At 43.4% G+C, this 21,145-nt stretch overlaps 2 protein-coding genes across 5 annotated transcripts; one reads left to right on the top strand and one right to left on the bottom strand.

Annotated features, from left to right (window-relative positions):
- Positions 1-217: 217 nt before the first annotated feature.
- RFNG (RFNG O-fucosylpeptide 3-beta-N-acetylglucosaminyltransferase) lies at positions 218-8,143 on the bottom strand. 2 transcript variants are annotated; one of them, XM_063409143.1, is made up of 8 exons: positions 7,736-8,143; positions 6,854-6,902; positions 6,244-6,346; positions 5,713-5,866; positions 4,590-4,678; positions 4,334-4,499; positions 2,900-2,985; positions 218-2,670 (listed from the first exon to the last, which is right to left on the bottom strand). In XM_063409143.1, the coding sequence occupies exons 1-8, from the start codon at positions 8,126-8,128 to the stop codon at positions 2,604-2,606; spliced, it is 1,107 nt and encodes a 368-aa protein (XP_063265213.1). In that variant the 5' UTR covers positions 8,129-8,143; the 3' UTR covers positions 218-2,603. The 2 variants fall into 2 exon arrangements, with proteins under 2 accessions (XP_063265213.1, XP_063265214.1); XM_063409144.1 differs by having other exon boundaries at positions 4,334-4,481; positions 7,736-8,138.
- On the top strand, positions 7,652-20,489 carry GPS1 (G protein pathway suppressor 1). 3 transcript variants are annotated; one of them, XM_063409133.1, is made up of 15 exons: positions 8,272-8,410; positions 9,510-9,707; positions 10,849-10,941; positions 11,278-11,459; positions 12,245-12,409; positions 12,577-12,712; positions 12,867-12,944; positions 13,236-13,296; positions 13,723-13,808; positions 14,301-14,395; positions 15,492-15,597; positions 15,949-16,029; positions 16,155-16,292; positions 16,495-16,629; positions 17,361-20,489. In XM_063409133.1, exons 3-15 carry the CDS (start codon positions 10,864-10,866, stop codon positions 17,433-17,435), a joined length of 1,416 nt encoding a protein of 471 aa, XP_063265203.1. In that variant the 5' UTR covers positions 8,272-8,410; positions 9,510-9,707; positions 10,849-10,863; the 3' UTR covers positions 17,436-20,489. The 3 variants fall into 3 exon arrangements, with proteins under 3 accessions (XP_063265202.1, XP_063265201.1, XP_063265203.1); XM_063409132.1 differs by lacking the exons at positions 8,272-8,410; positions 9,510-9,707 and adding an exon at positions 7,652-7,792; XM_063409131.1 differs by lacking the exon at positions 9,510-9,707 and having other exon boundaries at positions 8,234-8,410.
- Positions 20,490-21,145: the final 656 nt, after the last annotated feature.

The raw sequence follows: 21,145 nt of genomic DNA, 5'->3' as shown, positions 1-21,145 counted from the left end.
TAAAATCCTCATTATCTCAATTCTTTGACTGTACTCTGTTAAGAAGCAGCTACAAGGATTCTTCTCATCCATATCTGTTCTCCACAGCCCAGTCTTTGAGCTTACTTGCGTTTTGGCCCTTGGCATCACAGGAGCCTGACAGGAGGGCATAGTTTTCTGGATTAGCAGATACATTTTTGATACAGAGCACATGTGAAGAAATACGACAAAACACAGCTTTTGACATATTTAAATATTTATTTTATAGAATCACTTTATGTATGAAAAAGTAGCTTGGTAAAAAAGCTGCATCCTGATAAAGCCATACAGCTTACTGTATTCTCAACACAATAAACCTTGGAATGAGCCTGAACACACTGAACCGTTTCATGTTGCCCTGCAGGAGAACATGGTCCTTTTTAAGTTCCATAAGCACACTCCCAGCTTTGAGGGCACTGCCTCTTCGACACATCTAGTGTGACCAGTGACCGCAGTGTGAAACTTACACTGTTTAGTTTTGCTGCCATCAATATAAGGTGTTGTAATTTTTAAACTCCAGTTTGCCATAATTGCTGCCCAGTCCTTGGTCTGTGTCATCTTACAAGAGGCTGCTTCCAGTGGAAGGGGAAGAAAAGTTCCAACAGAAGAGTTCAGAAGCAGTGCTTGAAGACAAAATCACCTCAAGAGCTCATCAAGTTTCACAGTTTTCTGCTACAGGATGTTAACACCAAGAACCTAACAACTGTTTAAAAAATATATGGATACCAGGAATCTCCAGAACTATTAATGACAAATAATTAAACCGCAGGATGCCTCAATTCTAATTAGCAGAAGACCTAATAAAGAGGTAGAACCTACTATTCCACAAATCCTCCTCTGTTTTCTGTGACAGGCACACCTGTAACACTGACAGCCCATTATGGAACAGCCAGTGTGCTAGCTGGGCTTTGATCCAGTTCCCTGCAGCTTTCTTATTTCCATACCCCATGTGCATCATAGTACGCATAACAGAAAGGAGAAATACAAGAATGAGCTGCAGGACTGTTGTAAGTAGCAGTCAGCTTGTTTGCTCCTTAGTGGAACTACCTAAAATCATGCAAAGAGGACAATGTATTGAGGTAAACACTGAAGGGTTTGTTAAAATGCAGGGAACGCGGTATACTTCAGGAGGCTGCCACCTGTGCTAAGTGGCATATTTGAATACACTACAGGCACTTACCAGGAAGTTAAGTAACTAGCTGAAGCCCACAGCACAGCTGAGCACAGCCATTTAGAGACCTGAAACTTCTCCTAGGTCCACAATCAAGCCAGCAATCACAGGTCCAGATCATCCAATGGCATTCTATTGTTCTTCCCTTAATTTGGCCTCAAACTCTAGCACTAAACCAGCAAGTGTTTTTTATAAGAGTAAACAGTGATTTTGCAAAGGTATTTTTAATTATATTCTTCAGGTCAGGTAGGGTTTGCATATGGCCAAAGTCTGGGCTAACAAAAAAGTAAATGTATGGAGGTCCATTCCTTCTGCTTTCAAAACTGAGTTTACTTTCTTTAAAAAGCAGCAGCAGATGATACTGCTAGAGCACTGAATTTCTCCTTGTGAGTGTGCAATCTGCTTTTAGTGACTGCACGAACTATTTGTTGAAATATTAAGGAGTAAAAACAAACACTGATTTTGACTTTATGGTAATTAAAAGATTATCTGAAGAAGCTGGAGTAACCACGGTCATACAGTTAAAGGTCCTCAACTGATACCATCAAAACCCTCCTTGGTGCATTGCAGCTATCTAGCATTCCTCCCCCCCTCACACTGCTTCAGAAACAGGGTGTGTTGCCAGCACAAGCTTCTTCAGCTCATGTGACCAACTACTGGCCAAGTGGGAGGAACAATTACCATCTTGTCCGGCAAATATTTCTCCAATATCAAATATCAAGGGAATAGATCATAATCATCAACCATTGCAATTCAGTTGCCAGTGAACCAGGTCTGCCAATTACCTCCACAGGAGGTACACATGGATGACAGGGAGAATGTACATTTTGACCAATTTAGCCAGTCCTGACACAGTTTTCTCATGACAAAGGCTTTCAGCCTTGTTTACCCTAGCGATTTCAGGATTTCTGTATTCTGACCCACAGGAGATTTAATCTGGCAGGCCACAGAAGCTCTTAAATAAGTCTGTTCCCAAGAAAGATGAGTGAAAACTTTCCCTCTCTTGTCACCATGGGGACTACAGTCTGCTCTAGCACTCCAGCTTCAAAACAGTGGCTTCTAAAAATCCCTTAGGGGAGTAAGAACACTCTCACTCCCAGTACTGCGTTTGCCTCAGACGTGCCCAAGCACAGGTTCACATGACATCAGATGAAAGTGTAAAGTGACTCATACACACAGGACTGTGGTCATTGTATGAAGAGCCACTAGACAAAAGAAAAAAGATTGTTCTTGGAATGTCCCAGGCTGCAGGTGAACAAACCACACCTCATTGCTTTTCTAAACAGAGTCTGTCTAACTCCTTTGTAGATACCACTGGTTGTCTCCCAGAAGAAGAGTTAAACCACCAAAAATCTCCACAACTCCTGCCTTATGCAAACTAGCTAAGACACCGGTGTCAGTGGCTGGTCAAGAATTATGACATCTTCTTAGCAGGGCACCAAATAGTGTCAGGATAAAGCAGACAATGAACAGATTTAAATCTATATTAAAAAAAAAAAAAAGAAAAGACAGCATTAGATTGGAATTCTCCATACATAGAACATACTAGCAGTGAATGTGCAGCAATCTGATGGAGCAGAGGGTGGGTCTGTTTTTGGCACAATAACAAGAGGTGACATGAGAAAATAACGCCATTAGTGGGTCTGATCATCTTACAGATGACAAACATGAACAAGGTAGGGCGAGCTTGTTTTAGAAGTGAACACTAACCGGGTTGGATCTTGCTGAAGGCCAAACACTCCTCCAACACTCACGACATTGTGTTTGTTTTCAGGGTCACCATAACTCAGGGTCACCTGTGGAAACAAATCAGTATTCAGAACTTGTAACACTAATGCATAAAATCAGAGTGGAGATAGCAGGGTTATTAATGAGGTACCAAGAAAGTCTCCAAAGATGCTGTCTGATCTGAACATGGATCACATTTGGAGGACAGCAGTTAGCTGGCAACTGACGTAAGCAACGTTGGCACTGAACGGCACATTACATAAGGGTAATGTGGGAGAACACACAGAAGATCTGAAGTTGCATTGCTCTGAAGGATGAGTTTCAATTGTAAGCTTTGTAAGGACATTAATCCTGCTACTGTCTGTACCTTCAGTAAATAATACGTTCATCCTCCCCAGACATTGCCTGAAGTCTGCAATAGCAATATTTTAGCACAGGGCGAAAATATAAATATTTGCATGTTAAATGGCATGGAAAGGATTGTCATATTTCAAATCTGGAACAAAATTTAGATCTTTGGAACCCCAGATGAGGGCTGTTCCTGCACACAAGCACTGCATTAAGAATTCTTCAGGTGTCAGATACAAGAAGACTTACGTTTTCTTTATAACTGTACATTTCCTGGGTTTTGGGATAGCTGTCTTCATCTCATGGAACCAGTGATCACCAGTGAAATAATATATTAATGCTACAGTCAAATTCTAAAATGAAGGAGATGACATCACAGTGGAATTTGGCCCCAAGCGCACATTTCTGCTGCCTAACACAACTGCCAGAAAATATAACCATGCAGCATGCAAAAGAAAATATAACCATGCAGGGGCAAAAACCATATTCCTGTTTACTTATGGTGCCAAGCAGTGTGATGCAGGGAACACTGCTAGATGGCCTTGTGGCTCCATCTGCTGCCTGGAAGGTAAAATGTATCCCAGCAATTAAAAAATAACTTTTCAGAAGCAACGTTTAAGTTTCTTGAAATTCAGACCAATTATTCTTAAAAATGATCAAACATTTAATTATGTCTTAGCTATTGAAGAAGTACTTACTACAGCTGCCTTTTTGAACAGCATGAATTAAGACTGAAACTTTGTTAGGCAAAACCAGGAAGACTATTTAGCAAGCTTCTGCATTTTCTACTATGGCTACACGCAAAAAGTCAGGGTTTAGAAGGAGATGGGGAACACCCTATTTAGGCTTCAGCTAGCAGAATGTGTCCCCAAAGGAAGACAGCTGTATGACCTAGTTAGCTTGGGTGAAACTGCATCTTTTACCTAAATGAAAGAATTGAGCTGGACACAGCTCTGAGTGAGTCTGTAGATATCCTTCTTTGCTGAGGAGTGCTAAATCTATGCAGAGTATTCCTTTTGATCAGACCGAGATGTAATTATAAGAACAGGACATGAGGCATAGCCCTACCTGCTGCAGCACAGACTCGCCTTGCAGTCTCTGCAGATTTTCCAGGTGGGAATGGAACAACGGGCTGTGTAGCAGCTTTACCTCCAGCAGCCCTTCAATGATGTAGCCAATAGTGCAGTCATCGGGAAGACGCACTCTTTCTGCAGTACTAATGAAATTGCCCAGGCTGTGACAGAGAGCATAGGAGACAAGCTAAAATGTGTTTTAAAGCCTCCCAACCATGTATTGATGGAGCTCAGCTAGGAACAGTGTTTACCTGGCCCAGGGACTCATCTTCAGGGCAAGACCTCGGCTGATACAGAACCCAGCTCCACCTGTGGCAAACCAGAATTTCACAGTTGTCTTCTGAAGAGCAAAAGGAAAAAACACACAACAGTTACTGATAATCAGCTTTTTGCATTTGGCTGGGCAGGGAAGGGAACTCAATGTTCTATTTGATATCACATTACTACATCTGAATCAGAACAAGATGAATCCCTATTTGTTTAGGCTGCTGAAAGTGCAGCTAGCTGTTCTCTCAAACAAAACTATCTTGAAACAGACAGCAGGTAAACCATCAGATTAGCATAAGAGAGGTAGCACACATGAAATGGAAAATGATAGTCCCACTTCTACCCAATTCCATCTGTCCCCTGTTCATTTCAACCAAGGGTCATAGCCAGCTCAGTGTTACTGAGGACGTCAAAGGTGGTCCATATATATACTGGCTCCATGTCCAAGGAGAGTTGTGCAGAGTCTTCCCTAACAAGCTGCTTTATAACTGACTTTCTGGCCAGTGGATTGATATATCTTTAAAGAGACTTGCCAGTGCAGGTGACCTGGTTAGGACTTTTTCCTTAGCACATGTATCTTGTGATTGAGATATGTTTGCTTCTGGTTCTTGGAAACCTAGTAACCACTTTATATTGGAAATGCTTCATCTATCCAGAAAGCTTTTGTTACCTATCTGAGGTTGGTTCAAGATGATGACAATATGTGTGATACTGCACTCAAAACAAATAAAAAAACCTCTTGAACTTCCACCCAAACTCCCAAGCCCTAAAACAAGGAACACTGCCCCCAAAGGAAGAGTCAAGGTAGGGAGGCCCTACTAAACTCAGCGTGAGGGAGATCACAGCATACATGAGTAAAGGAACAGAAACAGATAGCCATTCAGGAGGCAACCTCCATTGTGCATACATATGCATACAACATCAGAGTGAAGATGCATTTAACCTGGCATCCTGCCTCTAAAAATTACCATCACCAGGTTCCTTTCTTGCAGATTAAATCACTTGGGTTTATGGGGGAATTTTATGGGGGAATCCTATGAATTGTCAAGGTTTTAAAGGCTTAGAAGATCGGGATGTCTCTGGGACAAACTGAAAAAGTTTGCTTACTGATCCATCACTTTGGACATGGTCAGCTGCTTCAATGGGATGGTCCAGACTCGGTCGCCCCACATAGACATCCTGGCTGTGCGAGAAGGCAGACAAGAGATGCAGGAGAGTCCGAGGGTTCACGTAGTTGTCATCGTCCACATGGCAAAACCATCTTCAAACAAAACAAGAAGTGATAGGGACAAGGAAATGAGTTATAGGTTTACAACTCAGTCATAGTTTTTCAGGCTTGGAGCAGAAAGTATTTCTTGTTGTCCCAAATTACCAAATATGAAAGATGAAAGCACCAACAGATGCTAAGTCTGTGAAGAGGCTGAAATTAATAACCCCCTTAGATTATAATCCTTTACACGTTTCAGATGATGCTTGTTCATAAACACTGCTTCGTGCTGTGCTCCCTCCCTTTCCTGCACTCATCCCTACATTTTAGCTAATACCGCATTCCTTACAGAACAGAGACAGTTACTCAAGTTTCCTGTAAGCACAGAACTGGAAGAAACAAAGCCAATAGGAACAATGTGTTTCACTTACTTTTGCCCAGATTCCAGGAATTTGTCATATTCCACAGACATCTTGCAGCAGAGAGCTTGCCGGGTATGGACAGCAGAACAGTTGGTGTTGATCATATGATCCCCTAGAAGAATAAAGATCATCCCTTTCAGGTTCGAGAAGTATGTGTAATCAAAAAAAGACTACAAAAGAACTGCACATTTGGCACTAATACTGTACATCTGAGGTGCACATGGTGCACGTGTGGAGAAGAAACTGCAGGACAGGCAGGGCTCACAGGTTATCCATCTGGCATGTAAGCAGGAGAGGTCATAAAACTGTGTGAGTGCATAAGGACAAGCGAGGGTACATAAATGGTGTAATGAGAGGTGTGCAAAGGAAATACCTACTATAACTTTGGACCACATAAGCTTACTAACAAGAAGAAAGGAGGTGCAAAGGTAAACCCAGTACTCTGGAAGTTCCAGGCATCTTGTCCAGGTGGCAATTACTGAGGAATTTTCTCTATTTTCTCCATCTTAATTTCCCTAATTGCTTGTACAGCACAAAATAAGGACTTCTATAGAAAATATGAAAGAAACAAAACTCAGTTATAACAGACTGTGTGCACCTATGCTGCTACACAGCTCACCTGCTTTCAGGCGTAGCTCCCGATCCTCCCAGTCCGTGAATATAAATGTCTGTGGGAGACAAAAATGGTGTGCCCATATTTGAGAACTTTAGATTCTAATTTTAAATTTGCTCAGTTTCAGTCAGAATTCAGAATGTTTTGTCTGTCTTGGTACACATTTGTTTCACAGTATCCACTGCAAATGGGGAGGGAGTAGGGGTGCAGAGGCCTCCAGCAACTTCTGCAGCTGCTTTATTTGTTACTTTTTTCACTACAGACTAGAAGAGTATCATTTCAAGAAAGCAGGCTGTATTTTTACCCTCCTTGTCTAAGGGTACAGACAACTGATTTCCAGACAGAAAGGATTTTGGTCTCTTTTGGTACTACCTCCTCTCTCTGGCTAGAGTCATCCACAGCTGTCAAGCAGGTTAAGAAGAAAGAATGCAAGTCAGGGTGGGAAGTGGAAGGTGGTTAACACGGTCTTGTTCCAACTGCAGGACAAAATCTCATTATATACTTGAATGGACTGAAATTCTGAAACAAGGGAACAAATTTTATGTTCTACAGGAAAACTTAGGCAGCTGAGTTACTTAGTCCCAAATATCATCTTAGATGCATCATCACCAGGAATCTTTCAGTATCATGAAAGCACTTTCCACAGTCATGCAAAAAACAGCAAACTACGTCTGCCTGGACTACTGTATTAAAGGTAACTGGCTTAATCAGTAACAAACTTTTGGAAACACGTTCACACCAACCGGTTATATAAGAGACCTTCCACAGACTCACAAAGAAAGTCGCTTTTAACACAAGTAAGAAAAAACTCCGTGAGAGTGCAGCAGCTGCCCGAGAGAGCGCAGGTCTGAGGCTACCGGCTGTCCCCGCCCGCTGGCGAAGTCTCACCTGTCCCCTCGCCTGGGAGATCCAGGTTTGGAGGAGCAAGTCCAGCCGGCTCTTATGGTATTTTCTCGTGGTCTTCACCGCAATAAAGATGTCCTTCAGCTCTAGGCTCTCCCTGGCCGAGCTGCCGGCAGCGCCGAGGCGGCCCCTCCGCGCGAGCTGCGGGCTGCCCGCGAGGCCTCCGCCGCGGCCGCCGGCCCCGGGCCCCCCGCCCTGCGCTCCGGCAGAGGCCTCGGCGCCCGCGCGGTGCGGCGGGGGCGCGCTGGGCCCGGCGGCGGGCGGCGGGCGGGGCACGGCGGGGCGCTGCCCCCGCGGCAGCAGCAACAGCAGGAGGGCGGCGGCGCCCAGGGACAGCAGGACCCCGGCTCTGCGCAGCCCCAGGCAAGGACCGTTCATGCTGCAGCCCCGCGGGCCCCCGCCGCAGAGCGCGGCCACCTCATGGCCCCGCACTCTGGGAGGTGGCGGTGGCCCCGCGGAGGGAGCGCCCGACGTCGTCGCGCCGCCGCCGCCGCGGGGCCGAGCGGGGCCGCGGCCCCTTTAAGAGCTTCACCTGTCCGCCACGGCCTGGCCGCGACGCGCGGCCCGGAAGCGGAAGCGGAAGCGGAGCGGGAGGGGCGGGCGGCCGGAAGCGGCGGCTGAGGGAGGATGCCGCTGCCCGTCCAGGTCTTTAACCTGCAGGTATGGGGCAGCTCTGTCCCGCTGGCCCGGCCCGGCGGGCCTCGCCGCGCTCCGCCGCGCGCCGCCGCGCTCCGCGTCCCTCCCACGCGGGGTCTGGGACCCCAGCTCGACCGCGGCCTCTGGGGGCGCCGTGAGGCCTTCTCCTTGGGCTCCACGGGAAGGGAGCGACTCTCGGCTGGCCCTGGGCCCGCGCTCGTCCTTCCGTCGGGTCTGTGTCGCTTCCGCCGCAGTTCGCGGGTAGCAACGCTCAGCCGAGCATCCTCCGGCACCCGTGGCGTCCCCCGCCGCTGCGGTGGCGCCGTGTTTGATTCCCGCGTTGTATGCGCCGTAAGCAGGGCTGGCATAGATGGCCCAATGAGGAGGAACTGAGAGTCTGCAGTGCAGGGGACAGCCCCAGGAGCGCCGGGTGGGTCGGTGACACTAGGTACCTGCGAAGGCTATCCTTCGCAAGTTTTAGCAGTAGCTAAATTCTGTGTTAGGGCACGGGGCTTTGGGACGTGAGGAGAGGATGAGGGACAGTTCAGCATCCAGTTCAGCTCCTTCATTAGTGACAGATCTGTGCTGCACCGCCTCCAGCAATTCACCTATTCCTTCTGAGTATAGTAGAAGACTTCAGCTCAAGCACCAGTTTGTGTGCTTGTATGAGGCCTAGTGAGATACCCTCAACAGAGTACCCGTTGGGGCTCAGGAAATCTTGGGGAGTGATTGTTACGTTATTTGCTCCGTGAGTAGTTTTTAAGGCAATCTTGCATCTTCCTTTCAAAATAAAGAGCTTGAAAATGTTTTGAGTTTGCTTGTCCTACTGGGACTTCCAGCCCACTTGTGTTTTTCCTTGTGTGGGAGTTAAGTCAGGAATGCAGAGTGCAGCCTCTCAGCGTAGCGAGGCACAAATTGTTCTGTTCCATCAGCTGGAATTACAGTTACCTTTGTAATGCTGTTTTTTAGGGAGTCTATAATTGAGTTTCTACTATGGTAGGCAAGCGCAGCCTAAACAAACTAACCTTGGCACTTAGTGTTTGTGATAAAACCCAGAAGGTAGAAAGTGGAAAAAGTAATGATCTCAGCATATGGTGAATTACCTTTTTTTTTTTTTTTGCAGTTTGCCTGAGGGGTGATCTAGACAATCAAAATTTCCTCTGCTCCCTCCCTCCCTTTCCTTCATGGAAAGGTTATTAAACTAGGAAACAAACATTTTTATGCTTCATTTAGTTTTACTTCAGATTTTGGGAGATTACAGTGTTAAAGTATGTATTTGATATGTACCAGTTTGTGAAAGAATAAGACCCCCAGACTGTGGGTAAGTGTAATTTTTAGATAGGAAATCTGGATATGCCCTGTTCCTTCTCAAAGAAAAAACCCAAACAAACAATCAACTCAGTCAAAAAACCCTCAATCTTTGATTTCTTATCAGACAGTAAAATCAGTAAAAATATGGAAATAATCAGATGTGTATGGGGGCAAGGTGGTTGGCGTGTCTGTCTTTTGTGAGATCCACTTTTGCAATTTACATCAATTCAGGCTTATATAACATGCATAAAATCAGCATTCTGTAAGAAGACATTCAGCTAAGTTTTCCTCAGTTTAAATGGATAATTCCTAACAGGACTGTTAGCACACTTTGACTAGGAGGAGACAAAGAATTTTTGCCAGCAGACCAGTTAGTTTGTGGAATGGGATTGCAAGCCAGTCTTACCTGGAATACATGCAGGGGCTGTAACAATGCAGCTGTGCTGAAGTCACTGCATTGGTATGAGTCCTTATGGCTCAAAGAAGTGCAGATATACTGGGAGAATAAAATTCTGTTGTTTCTCCAAAAGAGGCTCTGTCTGAGCAATTTGACTTGAAAACTACAGTAAGGTGATTTGACTAATGGCAGGTCTCTGCAGTGCAGACAAGTTGTTCCTTGCTATGTTGGAAACACTGAAATTGTCATTCTGCATTCTGTTCTTTATGGTTTTTAATACTCCAAAGAAGTGTAACGGGTTTTGCCTCTTTTCTCCCCCAAAAATATTACTTCTAAGCACTAAAGCAATTTTGAAAGTTTGTGGTGAGTTTTTTGGTACAATTTGCCTTCTGGAACTTCTTGAGCTGAGTGTTAACACCTGCTCTTGCTCAAGGAGGAGAAATGGAATATTTTCTCAGATATTTTCTAGGATCAGATTTATTGGCAGCTTCACTTTTTTGCTTGATAATTTACCAACCCAAATAAACTGCTGTGTGTGAATGCTAAGCCACGCTGCTGCTTGCGTTAGACCAAGCATCTTGCTGACTGGTGGTGTTGCTAGAAAAAAATCCCAAACATATCAAAAGACTGAGGAGTGCTTTTTCATTTTTAAAAGTTAACATGTATTTAAGCAAGTCCTTAATAAAATGAATAACATAGTTATTTCCTGCTCAAACGTGATAAGCTTACTTCTAACCTTGTTTTGCTATTTTAGGGTGCAGTGGAACCCATGCAGATTGACGTAGATCCACAAGAAGATCAGCAAAATTCACCTGATATCAACTATGTGGTGGAGAACCCCACGCTGGTACGTGCTGCTGAGGGCTGTGGGTACATTTCTTGTGTGTGGTCTCTTCCTTTAAGAATTTTGAAAAAATCCCTTCTGAAAAATCTTAAGTCTGATTAGTCTTAACCAAAAGCATCACAACTGAAATTTTAAAAAGGTAAATTGTAATGTAGAGCATATTTCTGAGGAAATTACTAACATTTGAAGAAAGCAGACATGGACTAATCTTAATGATTTTTGGGTCATGTTGCCCTCCTTGAGGGGGTCAGGTCTGCAGGAAAACCTGTGCAGGTGACAGTGTAGTAGCCTGATTTAGTGTGTCCATTTCCACCCTCTGAGGCCAGGTTTTGTTGGCAGGATTTGGAGCAATATGCGTCCAGCTACAGTGGGCTGATGCGAATCGAGCGGCTGCAGTTCATTGCTGATCACTGCCCACAGCTGCGGGTGGAAGCTCTCAAGATGGCTCTGTCATTTGTCCAGAGAACTTTCAATGTTGATGTGTATGAAGAAATTCACAGAAAGCTGTCTGAGGCCACCAGGTACCAAGAGGCCATGGGAACCTGGGGAGTTTTCCTGACAGAGTAAAGACTGATGGGCTGCAGTGGATATGTACCTGCATGTAATACCAGCATGTACCTTACGCAAATTGTCTTTGCCCTTAGAGTTTAATGGCAGCGAAATGTGTGTTCGTGATTTTTTAAAAGATAGAGCACAGAAGGCATGAACTCATTCTGAAGTCTCTGTGCTTTAAGAAGCTGCAGGTAGATATTGAGGTGAATTTAGTCCTTGCAACTGCCTCAAATACTAATGAACATATCTGTTTTTCCTGAGGTAGTTTATGGAGACCTGTTCTAGATGCTTTTGTTTTCATATGTTAAAATCTAATCTAACTCTTTGCCTTGTTTTGGTTTGTTCTTTCCTTTCTCCCCACTCTAAAAGCGGGTTTGCTGTTAAGGATAACCTTTGATATCTCACTTATTCATCCATGCTTCCCATCTTTACATTATTTTTCTTGCTATGCCTAGTTCATGATTTCTTGTCTCTTTTGGATGGGGAGTCTTTACCATGTGTGTGGCAGTATGTTCATCCTAAGATCATTAGAATAACGTTGTGAAATATTTGTAAACATCTGTGATGCTTGTGTTGCTGTTTGTACTGGTGATTTTAGCAATATGTTTCTTTCTTTCCCACTACCCTTATTTTCTCTTTGGTCTATTTTGTGTATGCAGTACTGATGGTTAGGGTAACAGTGCCAGGCACTTAGCAGACCTCTGTTTTGAAACGTTTTCAGCCTAGTAGCCTCATTCAAATACTTTCCTTTCAGAGAACTGCAAAATACACCTGATGCTGTCCCTGATAGTGGAATTGAACCCCCTCCTCTTGATACAGCTTGGGTTGAAGCTACACGCAAAAAAGCTCTTCTTAAACTGGAGAAACTCGATACAGATCTGAAAAATTACAAAGGGAACTCCATCAAGGAGAGTATCAGGTGAGATGCAGAGGGCTCTGCTGGAGCAAGGGAGAGCATTCTGCTCCTCCACGCATTTAACATGGGATGTGTCCTTAGGTCAGTGTGTTGACTTACTTGTTTAGAACAAACTGACTTTGTCCCTTTCTGAGCGTACAAATATTGATGTTTTAATTCCCATCCTCCAGGAGAGGTCATGATGATTTAGGTGATCACTACCTGGACTGTGGAGACCTCAGCAATGCTCTTAAGTGTTACTCGCGAGCCCGTGATTACTGCACCAGTGCTAAACATGTCATCAACATGTGTCTCAATGTTATCAAGGTAGGAAGATTTGCAGGCAAAGGTACCTGGTGTCTTTGTGGTACCTGCTGCAAAGTTGCCCCTCATACTTGGCTCTTGTGTCTGCAATGATGTGGCTTATCTAAGGAGTGCCATTTATCCATGCCTGCCCCACAGTGTTTCTGGCTCTCTGCAGGTCAGTGTCTACCTCCAGAACTGGTCTCATGTTCTGAGCTATGTAAGCAAGGCTGAGTCTACGCCGGAAATTGCAGAAGTAAGCTCCTGCTCTTCAAATTGCGTAAATTTTCCCTTTGTTTTCTGTTTCCAAAATTTGTAAAGTGATTTCTTTTTTTCCCCTTTTGATATATGTGTACAAAATATGACTTGTGGTAAAACCAGGTACTTCCTGTCCTCAGTTTTGCCATATTTCCCAAGACAAATAAGGTTAAGTTATCTTGCCACTGAGATTGGCAAGTTAATTATCAGGGTGAAATATCCTGGGGACAGTTGTAAGCAAAGTAGCTTTCATACTGCTTGCTCACTACTGCTTTGTTTTATGCTTTAGCAAAGAGGAGAAAGAGATAGCCAGACACAAGCAATTCTCACCAAACTGAAATGTGCAGCAGGTGAGTGAGTCCTTCAACTTCCTGTATAGTTTGCCTGTCTTTATATGTATGTATATATATATATATATACATATATATATATATATGTATAGTTAGCTGTCTGTAGGGCTCTTGGGTTTATTTTTTCTCCCATATTTGAAAGACTTTGTATTTCCACACTAGACATGCAAAATTTAATGAAACTTGTGAGATAGAACTGCTGGTTTTTGCCATCTCTTTCTTCTCCCAGAGTTTCTTCAGAGAGGATATACCTGTGTGAGTCAATGTAGTTCAAAGGATGGTTGATACAGTCTGCAGATCTTGTTTTACTTCAGTAGTGAAGGCACTAGCAACCATGTGGGGGCCTTTCCTACTCCCCAGATTTTTCAATCTTTCCCTAATTTGTATGATGTCATAAAAAATGGACTAACTTTTTCTGGTTCCTAGGCTTGGCTGAACTAGCTGCCCGGAAGTACAAACAGGCAGCAAAGTGCTTCTTGTTGGCATCATTTGATCATTGTGATTTCCCTGAGGTGAGGACCAAGAGGGAGCTGTGTGCAAATCTTGGAGGGGGTGTAGTTCTTCTAAGTATTAGGTTGTAAAGTACAGATATTGTAGCTATTCTTGCAGTGTTCCTGTTTAGTTTGGTGGTGCTGTGAACTGTGCTGGTTGGTTGGTTTTGTTTTGGGTTTTTTTTTTTTTTTTTTTAAGTCTCTGTTCCTGGCATCTCTAAATGTTCTACTCTAGATCACGTAAGAGTTACTTGTGAGATTTATAATTCTGTGTCGCTCAATCAACCAAAACCTCCTGAAATTCACGTCTGCTCTCTTAGCAGTGTTATTGCTCTGGCCCTGTCACCCCACACACTTGCATGAGAGCAAGCTGAGTGCTTCCACTGCATTTGATAAGGACTGATCTTGTCTCACTGCATGAAAGAAAGGCCTGGGGTAGAAGACTCAATGCTACCCTTACGCCATTTTGGTAGTCAGTGACAGCTCGCACTCTGTCTCTCCCTCTCTCTGTAGCTGTTATCTCCCAGCAATGTGGCTGTGTATGGTGGGCTCTGTGCCCTTGCTACATTTGACCGTCAGGAACTGCAACGAAATGTTATCTCCAGTAGGTGAGTGATGCCTTGAGTGCTGTTTGTACGTACTGGACATCTTTTGGAACATGAGACTTTGGTTAAGAGTGGATTCTGGCAGGAGTATTTCTCATACAGGAGAGAAAGAATCATTGAGCCTTAGTTTGGCTTTAGCATTAAGTGGTGTTTCACTGTCTAAAACACAGTGGTTAATCACAGCTGAAATTTTCTTAGTATAAATTTCCAACCCAGGTTAAATCCAGCATCTGCGTAGCCCAGCTGTCAGTCTCCATCAGTAGTGCATCAGATACTAAATCGAGGGACGCAGCCCTTTGTCAAAGGCAGCTGTTAGGATCATTTGCCTTCATGTTGATCCTTTTTCTGGTGTATGTTAATTGTTAAAACAATTTAGTAATTATTAGTACACCTTGGAGTGTAATCTAACTATAACATACAGAAGGTTAAGAGAATTACAGTCTTTGGAAGAAAGTGGACATTTGTGCGTCACAGATTGAATTGCAATGACACTGAATTCCTGTCAGCTAGATGTACAGAAGCAGTAATCTTAAATTGCTGTGGAAAAGTGGTTGTTACCATTTTTTATGGGCTGATACGTGGGGTGAGATCCTAAGGTTTAAATATCTATGATGGAGAATTGGGACTGTGCTGAGTAAAAGTGTACATCCCTAAGATTTCCCACACTGGCAGTAAGTAATTTCTCTGAGAAATTGCCATGCTTGACTTGTCTATGGCATGCTGTACTTAATGAAGGCTATGCTTTGAAAGGGGACACAGAGCTGGCCAACACAGACTACAGTATGGCATTTGTTTGCTGGTGATGTATCCTGATTTTGACCTGTTCATTATTTTCTTTTGTGTGGACAAACACTTCTACTACTTGGTTTGTCAAAAGTCTTTTGTCTTCCTTCATCACAGCTCTGATGCTGTGTTCTATCTCTCTGTGTTCCAGGCTCCCAGCCCGGCTGAAAATGGGCTGTCTGATCTATTAGAGGGTAAATTCTTGCAGTCTTCGAATGATAATGGGAGTTTTTAACATTGTGACTTGGAGTGATGGAGTTATGGGATATTTAACTGGTGGGTTCCAATGTCTGATCACTGCCATCTTTATCTGTAGCTCCTTCAAATTGTTTCTGGAACTGGAGCCACAGGTTCGTGACATCATCTTCAAGTTTTATGAATCTAAATATGCTTCATGCCTGAAAATGCTGGATGAGATGAAGGTGAGTTGCAGGAGAGCAGTGCAGAGCAGACCCTAGAAGTTCCCTTTGCCTAGCCTTTTGTGAGAAGCGTTGATTGTCAAAAGTAGATACTAAATGTTCAGCTCTTCTTTGTCCTCTGTGTCTCCTGATGTGGTGCATGGAAATTGGGAGTAATTTATTAGTGGAGAGAAATTATAAACGTTTTAAACATATTCCTAATTCTTTTATTCATCCTTGTTTTATCGTATTGTGTTGCTGTAGTGTAATACTCTTAAGGTTTAAGTATGTATGCATAAGTGTTTCAGAACACAGGAATAATATATTTTTCCAGATTGCTTCTCATCTTCTGATGTGGTTTATTGTTTTGCATAGGACAACCTGCTGCTAGATATGTACCTTGCACCTCATGTCAGGACACTTTATACCCAGATTCGGAATCGTGCCCTTATCCAGGTAATTGTTCCTGTCATCTCAGAGGTGGATAAACAGGGAGATAGGCCATCTCTTTGCAGTTGCATTTCCCCTGTTTTCTTGGAGGATGGAGTGCCCTTGGCAACTGAATATTTTCTCCTTCTTAGTACTTCAGTCCCTATGTGTCGGCAGACATGCGCAAGATGGCCACTGCTTTTAACACCACAGTGGCTGCTCTGGAAGATGAACTCACTCAGCTGATCTTGGAGGGACTGATCAATGCCAGAATAGACTCGCACAGTAAGGTGAGGGCATTTCACCCATCGATTAGAGACTAAACTGTTTTACTAAGCACAGAAATTCTCCATTCCTGAGACACTTGGAAAGTGCCTGGTGTGTTCAGTGGGGTGAGCTGTGTGTGACCTCAGGCTCCATAATGCCTCAGCTGTTTTCCTGCTGTGGAACCCTGGCACAGCTCCCACGCACAGTCCTCTGTATTGGTTACAGATTCTGTATGCTCGAGATGTAGATCAGCGCAGCACAACTTTTGAGAAGTCTTTACTAATGGGCAAAGAGTTCCAGCGCCGTGCCAAAGCGATGATCCTGCGAGCCGCAGTGCTGCGCAACCAGATACACGTCAAGGTATGGGTGTGCTAAACAGGGACTGAAGGGCAGTGTTAAGATTTTTTTTTTTTTTTTTAAATAGAACTGTACAAGTTGGTGAATTGAAGATTCTGGAAGGGAATTAATCTGTCGTGTTCCTGATTGGACAAATTCTCACAATAGTAAATACTGAATATATAAGGAACAGATGTTTCTAGCCAGTACATTAACCTGCTTTTACAGCTCAGAATCTCCTTTGAAGTTTATATGGTTGGGTTAATTCTGAATAATTCCTTTGGTCCAGTCCTTGGTAGACATCTTTTACCTTCTCAGTAAAGATCGTTTGAAGTAATTTTTTTCAGCAGAGGAAGCAAAAAATGCTTAAATTGTTAGGAGTATTCTTTCTGGAATGCAGTTTAAAAAGGCCTGTCCTTTAGGGAGGCTAGGCCATCTGCACAGAATGCATTCATTTCTGTTGTATATTAATCCCTGTGGTTACTAAATGCCAGATAGGATTCAATTTCTGGGGTCAACAGCACCTTGTACATAGTAAATAAGAGTGGCTTAAAAGTTCTGGTTTGACTTTTTTAAGAAGCTTTTGTGAACTATAGAAGTCGTTAATACAAAACCATCATTAATGAATCTGGGGGTATGCTCGCCCCCTTCTGCCATCCTGCTGTGCTTTACCTGTGCGTTATTTTGTCTCTCAGGAAATAGGCTGCAGAATATTTACACATCACTAACTAGGACGTGTTTTGGTCTTGTTGCAGTCTCCTCCGAGGGAAGGTAGCCAAGGGGAGCTCACTCCAGCTAACAGCCAATCCAGAATGAGCACCAACATGTGAAAAACTTCGTGCACTACCAAAAGAAATGGTCCCTCAGGACTGTACCCAGTGTCTCACCCACTAACTGCTGAGCTTCACAAACTGTCCCTTATCTCCCTCACTTCTTACTCGGATTGAGAGAGTCAGGGTTGGTGGTGGATAATATGAATATTCCAGTAACTTCAATTCTCCTTGAAAAGAAATTCTTTTTAAAAACAGCATCCCTGCAAATGGGTCATCATTTCAGTTTTGGTAGAAAATCTTCATTCTCCTTCCACCACTCCATAAAGAGCTGTCTGGTTATTCATACAGATGCTGAGTTGAGAGTTTTTCAGCTGCTATTAGTTTTCTTGTTTCAAAGCTGCAAACGTAGTTAATTGAATGGACAGGCATGATATAAAATTAATATTGCTGGCCTGAAAGTATTGTCTTGATTTTGAGCAATGCTGAGCTTTCTGTTTTCCAAATAAACTTGCAAGTGCATTGCTCTCAATTATGGAACTAGAGTTCTGATGGGGGAGGAGATTTCCTTTGAGAAACTCTTGGAGAATTTTCACCTGTACCAGAAAACATGGCATTATTTCCGTGCATTCAGTCACAGGCCTTTATTTAAGGGTTTTATGTTTACCTGCAGCCAGGTTCTCTCTCTCTCTCTGGTCTCTTATTTTCAAAGAGCTGTTTCCTGATGTGTTTCTCTCTTGTGTGTGACCTGGCTTTGGGGTCCAGTGTTATCATAGCAGTAAATCTCTACTTCATGCAAATACTGCTTGCCCAGTCTTACTGCCATAGCGTGTGATGATTTCTCCACATGTGCAACAGTTGTTTTGAGTAGAATGGATAAATGCCATAAAACACCACTCAAGTCTTGTGGAGGCGCTAAGAAGAGTCAGTTTAGGTGCCCACTCTCCAGGTGCATTTATTCTGCTCTTCCTTTTGTAAAAGGGTTAAAGGTAGCAGCCCTGTGTGTGTGTGTGTGTGTGTGTGTGTGTGTGTGTATCTGTTCTTCCTGTGTTGATGAAAGGAGATATGCACTGAATTTTCTGAAGTCACTGCAGGCTTGTATTCATGTAATCCATAAGGCAAGCCTAGAATTTTGATCCATCCCTGACTGGTCTGGCAACTGACTACAGATGTTACTTTTAATGTGTTCATGCTTTTTTAAAAAAATTAAGTTGTTATATCTAGTGCATTAAATAGCAGGATTAAAAAGCTTCTGAGTGGAGTTTTGTGTTAAAGTTGGGGCTTAGTTATTTTGATCTCAAGCCATTGATTTTTTGCTAAGCTTTGTGGTGTTTCGTAGATGATTGTGTTTTGCTTTCTGATCTGGCTGGAGATGTCGCTTGAGTGAGCTGTGAAGAAAGTGCACTTTGAAGGAACATTCAAACAACAAAATTCCTGTAGCAACAGTGGGCTCTTCTGGCTTCCCATGATTTTTATGACTTAGGCGCTGAAAATGGAAGCAGTAGTTTCTGTGAGGTCTTTGGTTACATTTGGCATGGAAAAATTCTCCCATTTTTGAGGGAAGAACTTAGTGTCAAGCATCACTGATGGCCAGTGTAGTGAGAAAGGCAAGTTGAGCTCTTTGGGTAAACTGATGTACATCTTTATGAGAAATGCAGGAAAAGCACTGTTATGATTTCTGTTCATGTTGAAGGAAAGATTTCAGTCCTAAAATGCTACTTAAACATTCTTGCTTTCTTCCCCAAATGGGACTATTGTAAGGGAAAGATCTTACACTCTGCTCTTTAGAAGATGGTTTTGCATCCCAGTGAAGTGCACCATGCCAGGTGGCTGTCTGTACTTCCACTTTCAGGATTTTGTTGATTCATCTCTGTCCCTTGCTGGAGGATTTCTGCTGCAGGGCTCCTCAGTGGTCGGTGATATCTTGAGCTGACTGGAGTCTCTGTTCTTTCGTCGCTCAGCAGCGGTGGCCCCACAAGGGGCCCACAAGGTGGCAGCAGCAGTTCCAGCTCTGGCTGTGGCCCGAGGCCATTGCGTAGCTTTAGCAGAGGTGGTAAGTTTTCATCGCCCCACACAAAAATGCTTGCAGCCTCTTTAGGAGAGATTGAGCATTCTTCTTTTATTGCATTGGCATCGTGGGTGCTTTGTGCAGAATTACTGGCATGTAACTCTCTCCTTTAGCCTATAAAAGAAGCTGCTGTCGCTTTAGGATATTGTAGATTGGAGTCAGGGCTGTCTATGCACGTTTCTTCTGCCTCAGTCCTAACTGCCTGCAAGTCCCAAGCCCCACAGAATACAACACAGTGTGGATATAGTTCTAGGTAAATTGCATCCATAAGCAGTATCCTGTAGTAAAAATAATTCTTAACTTAAATTTCTATGTAACTTCTCATGTAATAAAGGGACCCACATAAAATGAATTTTCAGTGATTCCCTGTGACCACCAAGGTCATTCAATGGATGAAGTTTTGTGGAATGTGTAGGATGTTGGGATGTCTGAGATATGATCAGAGGGGCTTATTCGTATGGATTTAATGGACTTGTGCAGCACCTTTTTGTTAAGGAAATGTCAGCAGCAGGCCATGACAGGTTCCTCATGCAGCGTAAATCCTGTTTTCTTTACATGACCTTGCTAGGAATAATAGTTGGAAAGGAAAATAGTTGGAAAGAATTTTGTTCTTTTGGCAAAAGCAGTTTTAATTAGCACAATCATTCTTAGTGGTAATGTAGAAGCTGCCGTTGTGAGATTTGTGTTAGAGTAGCTGGGGGTGACTGGTTATTATCTACCCAGAACTTGTCCAGCAGTGGTCTGTGTTGCCAAGTTTTGCAGGGGGAGGTCTGTTAGAGGTGATTATGGACCATGGCTGGTGCAGCATCATTTGTGAGCTGCTTTTGGCTGAAAGGCATCAGTGGATGAGGAAAAAAATAACAGAGCTCAGTCTTTGACCCATGCCATGTGAGTATGATCTGTACATCTCTCCTGGGACTCTGCAGCAATGGTCTCAGCATTGTTCCATCCTCTGGATAGCTCCCAAAACTGCCACTGAACAAGGTATTATTTCTGATACATGCAATGCAATATAAACTTAAAAAAAAAAAAAAAAAAAGAGGAAACTTAATCTGATGAAGATCCATCATGTATTGGTAGAAAGTGCTTGTCAAGCACTGGTACATTTTTCTTTTGAAATCTCAACCAACTTAATTTGACTATTTGAGATTCTTCTGCCATCTTCATTATTCTTTATGAAGCAGACAGCACTGCAGCTGTGTGTGGGGCAGCAGTGTGCCGCACAGGACAGGGCTCTGAGTATTGTTTGTACCACCTTCTTGTGTCAGCTGAGGCTGAGACAAGTCAGTGTTTCACTTCACTGGTGAAGATTCACTCATCAGCAGTGAATTACAGTAGGGTGAAAACCACCAAACTTCTGTGGAACTGACTTCTGCTTCCTCTAATGCTGTTAGGGAATAGGGAAGGATTACTGTCTGCTTTAATGTTATTTTGGCTTCCGTGTTCTTATCAATCTCTGAATTCCATTCAACATGTAGGGTTGCTGTGTGGGAAGATGTCAATTAAACAGTTTGAAATTCTAGGATAATGAATATTTAGCTTTCTAACTAGAGGAGAGGGGGAATAGACCAGGAAACTCAGAATACTTGACAGCTTTAGCATGTATGCCTGTCCAAGGGAGGAAGTGGACTACTTCCACAGGAGGTGGGAGAGATGGTTTTATGTTCCCATCTTTACAAAAGGCATGTGTTGGACCTGCATC

The sequence above is a fragment of the Prinia subflava genome, chromosome 12 (genome assembly GCF_021018805.1).
Source record: "Prinia subflava isolate CZ2003 ecotype Zambia chromosome 12, Cam_Psub_1.2, whole genome shotgun sequence".
NCBI classification, from domain to species: domain Eukaryota; kingdom Metazoa; phylum Chordata; class Aves; order Passeriformes; family Cisticolidae; genus Prinia; species Prinia subflava.
This window is presented reverse-complemented; position numbering and strand designations above follow the sequence as displayed.

Excerpts from the sequence above, each read along its gene's own strand:
- RFNG (XM_063409143.1), bottom strand. The coding sequence starts at position 8,128 with ATGAACGGTCCTTGCCTGGGGCTGCGCAGAGCCGGGGTCCTGCTGTCC. Across the intron at positions 6,347-6,853 it reads GGAGCTACGCCTGAAAGCAG|GGGATCATATGATCAACACC; the intron begins GTGAGCTGTGTA and ends TTATTCTTCTAG. Across the intron at positions 4,679-5,712 it reads ATGTCCAAAGTGATGGATCA|AAGACAACTGTGAAATTCTG; the intron begins GTAAGCAAACTT and ends TTTGCTCTTCAG.
- GPS1 (XM_063409131.1), top strand. The coding sequence starts at position 8,378 with ATGCCGCTGCCCGTCCAGGTCTTTAACCTGCAG. Across the intron at positions 8,411-10,848 it reads TCCAGGTCTTTAACCTGCAG|GGTGCAGTGGAACCCATGCA; the intron begins GTATGGGGCAGC and ends TTGCTATTTTAG. Across the intron at positions 16,630-17,360 it reads GCAACCAGATACACGTCAAG|TCTCCTCCGAGGGAAGGTAG; the intron begins GTATGGGTGTGC and ends GTCTTGTTGCAG.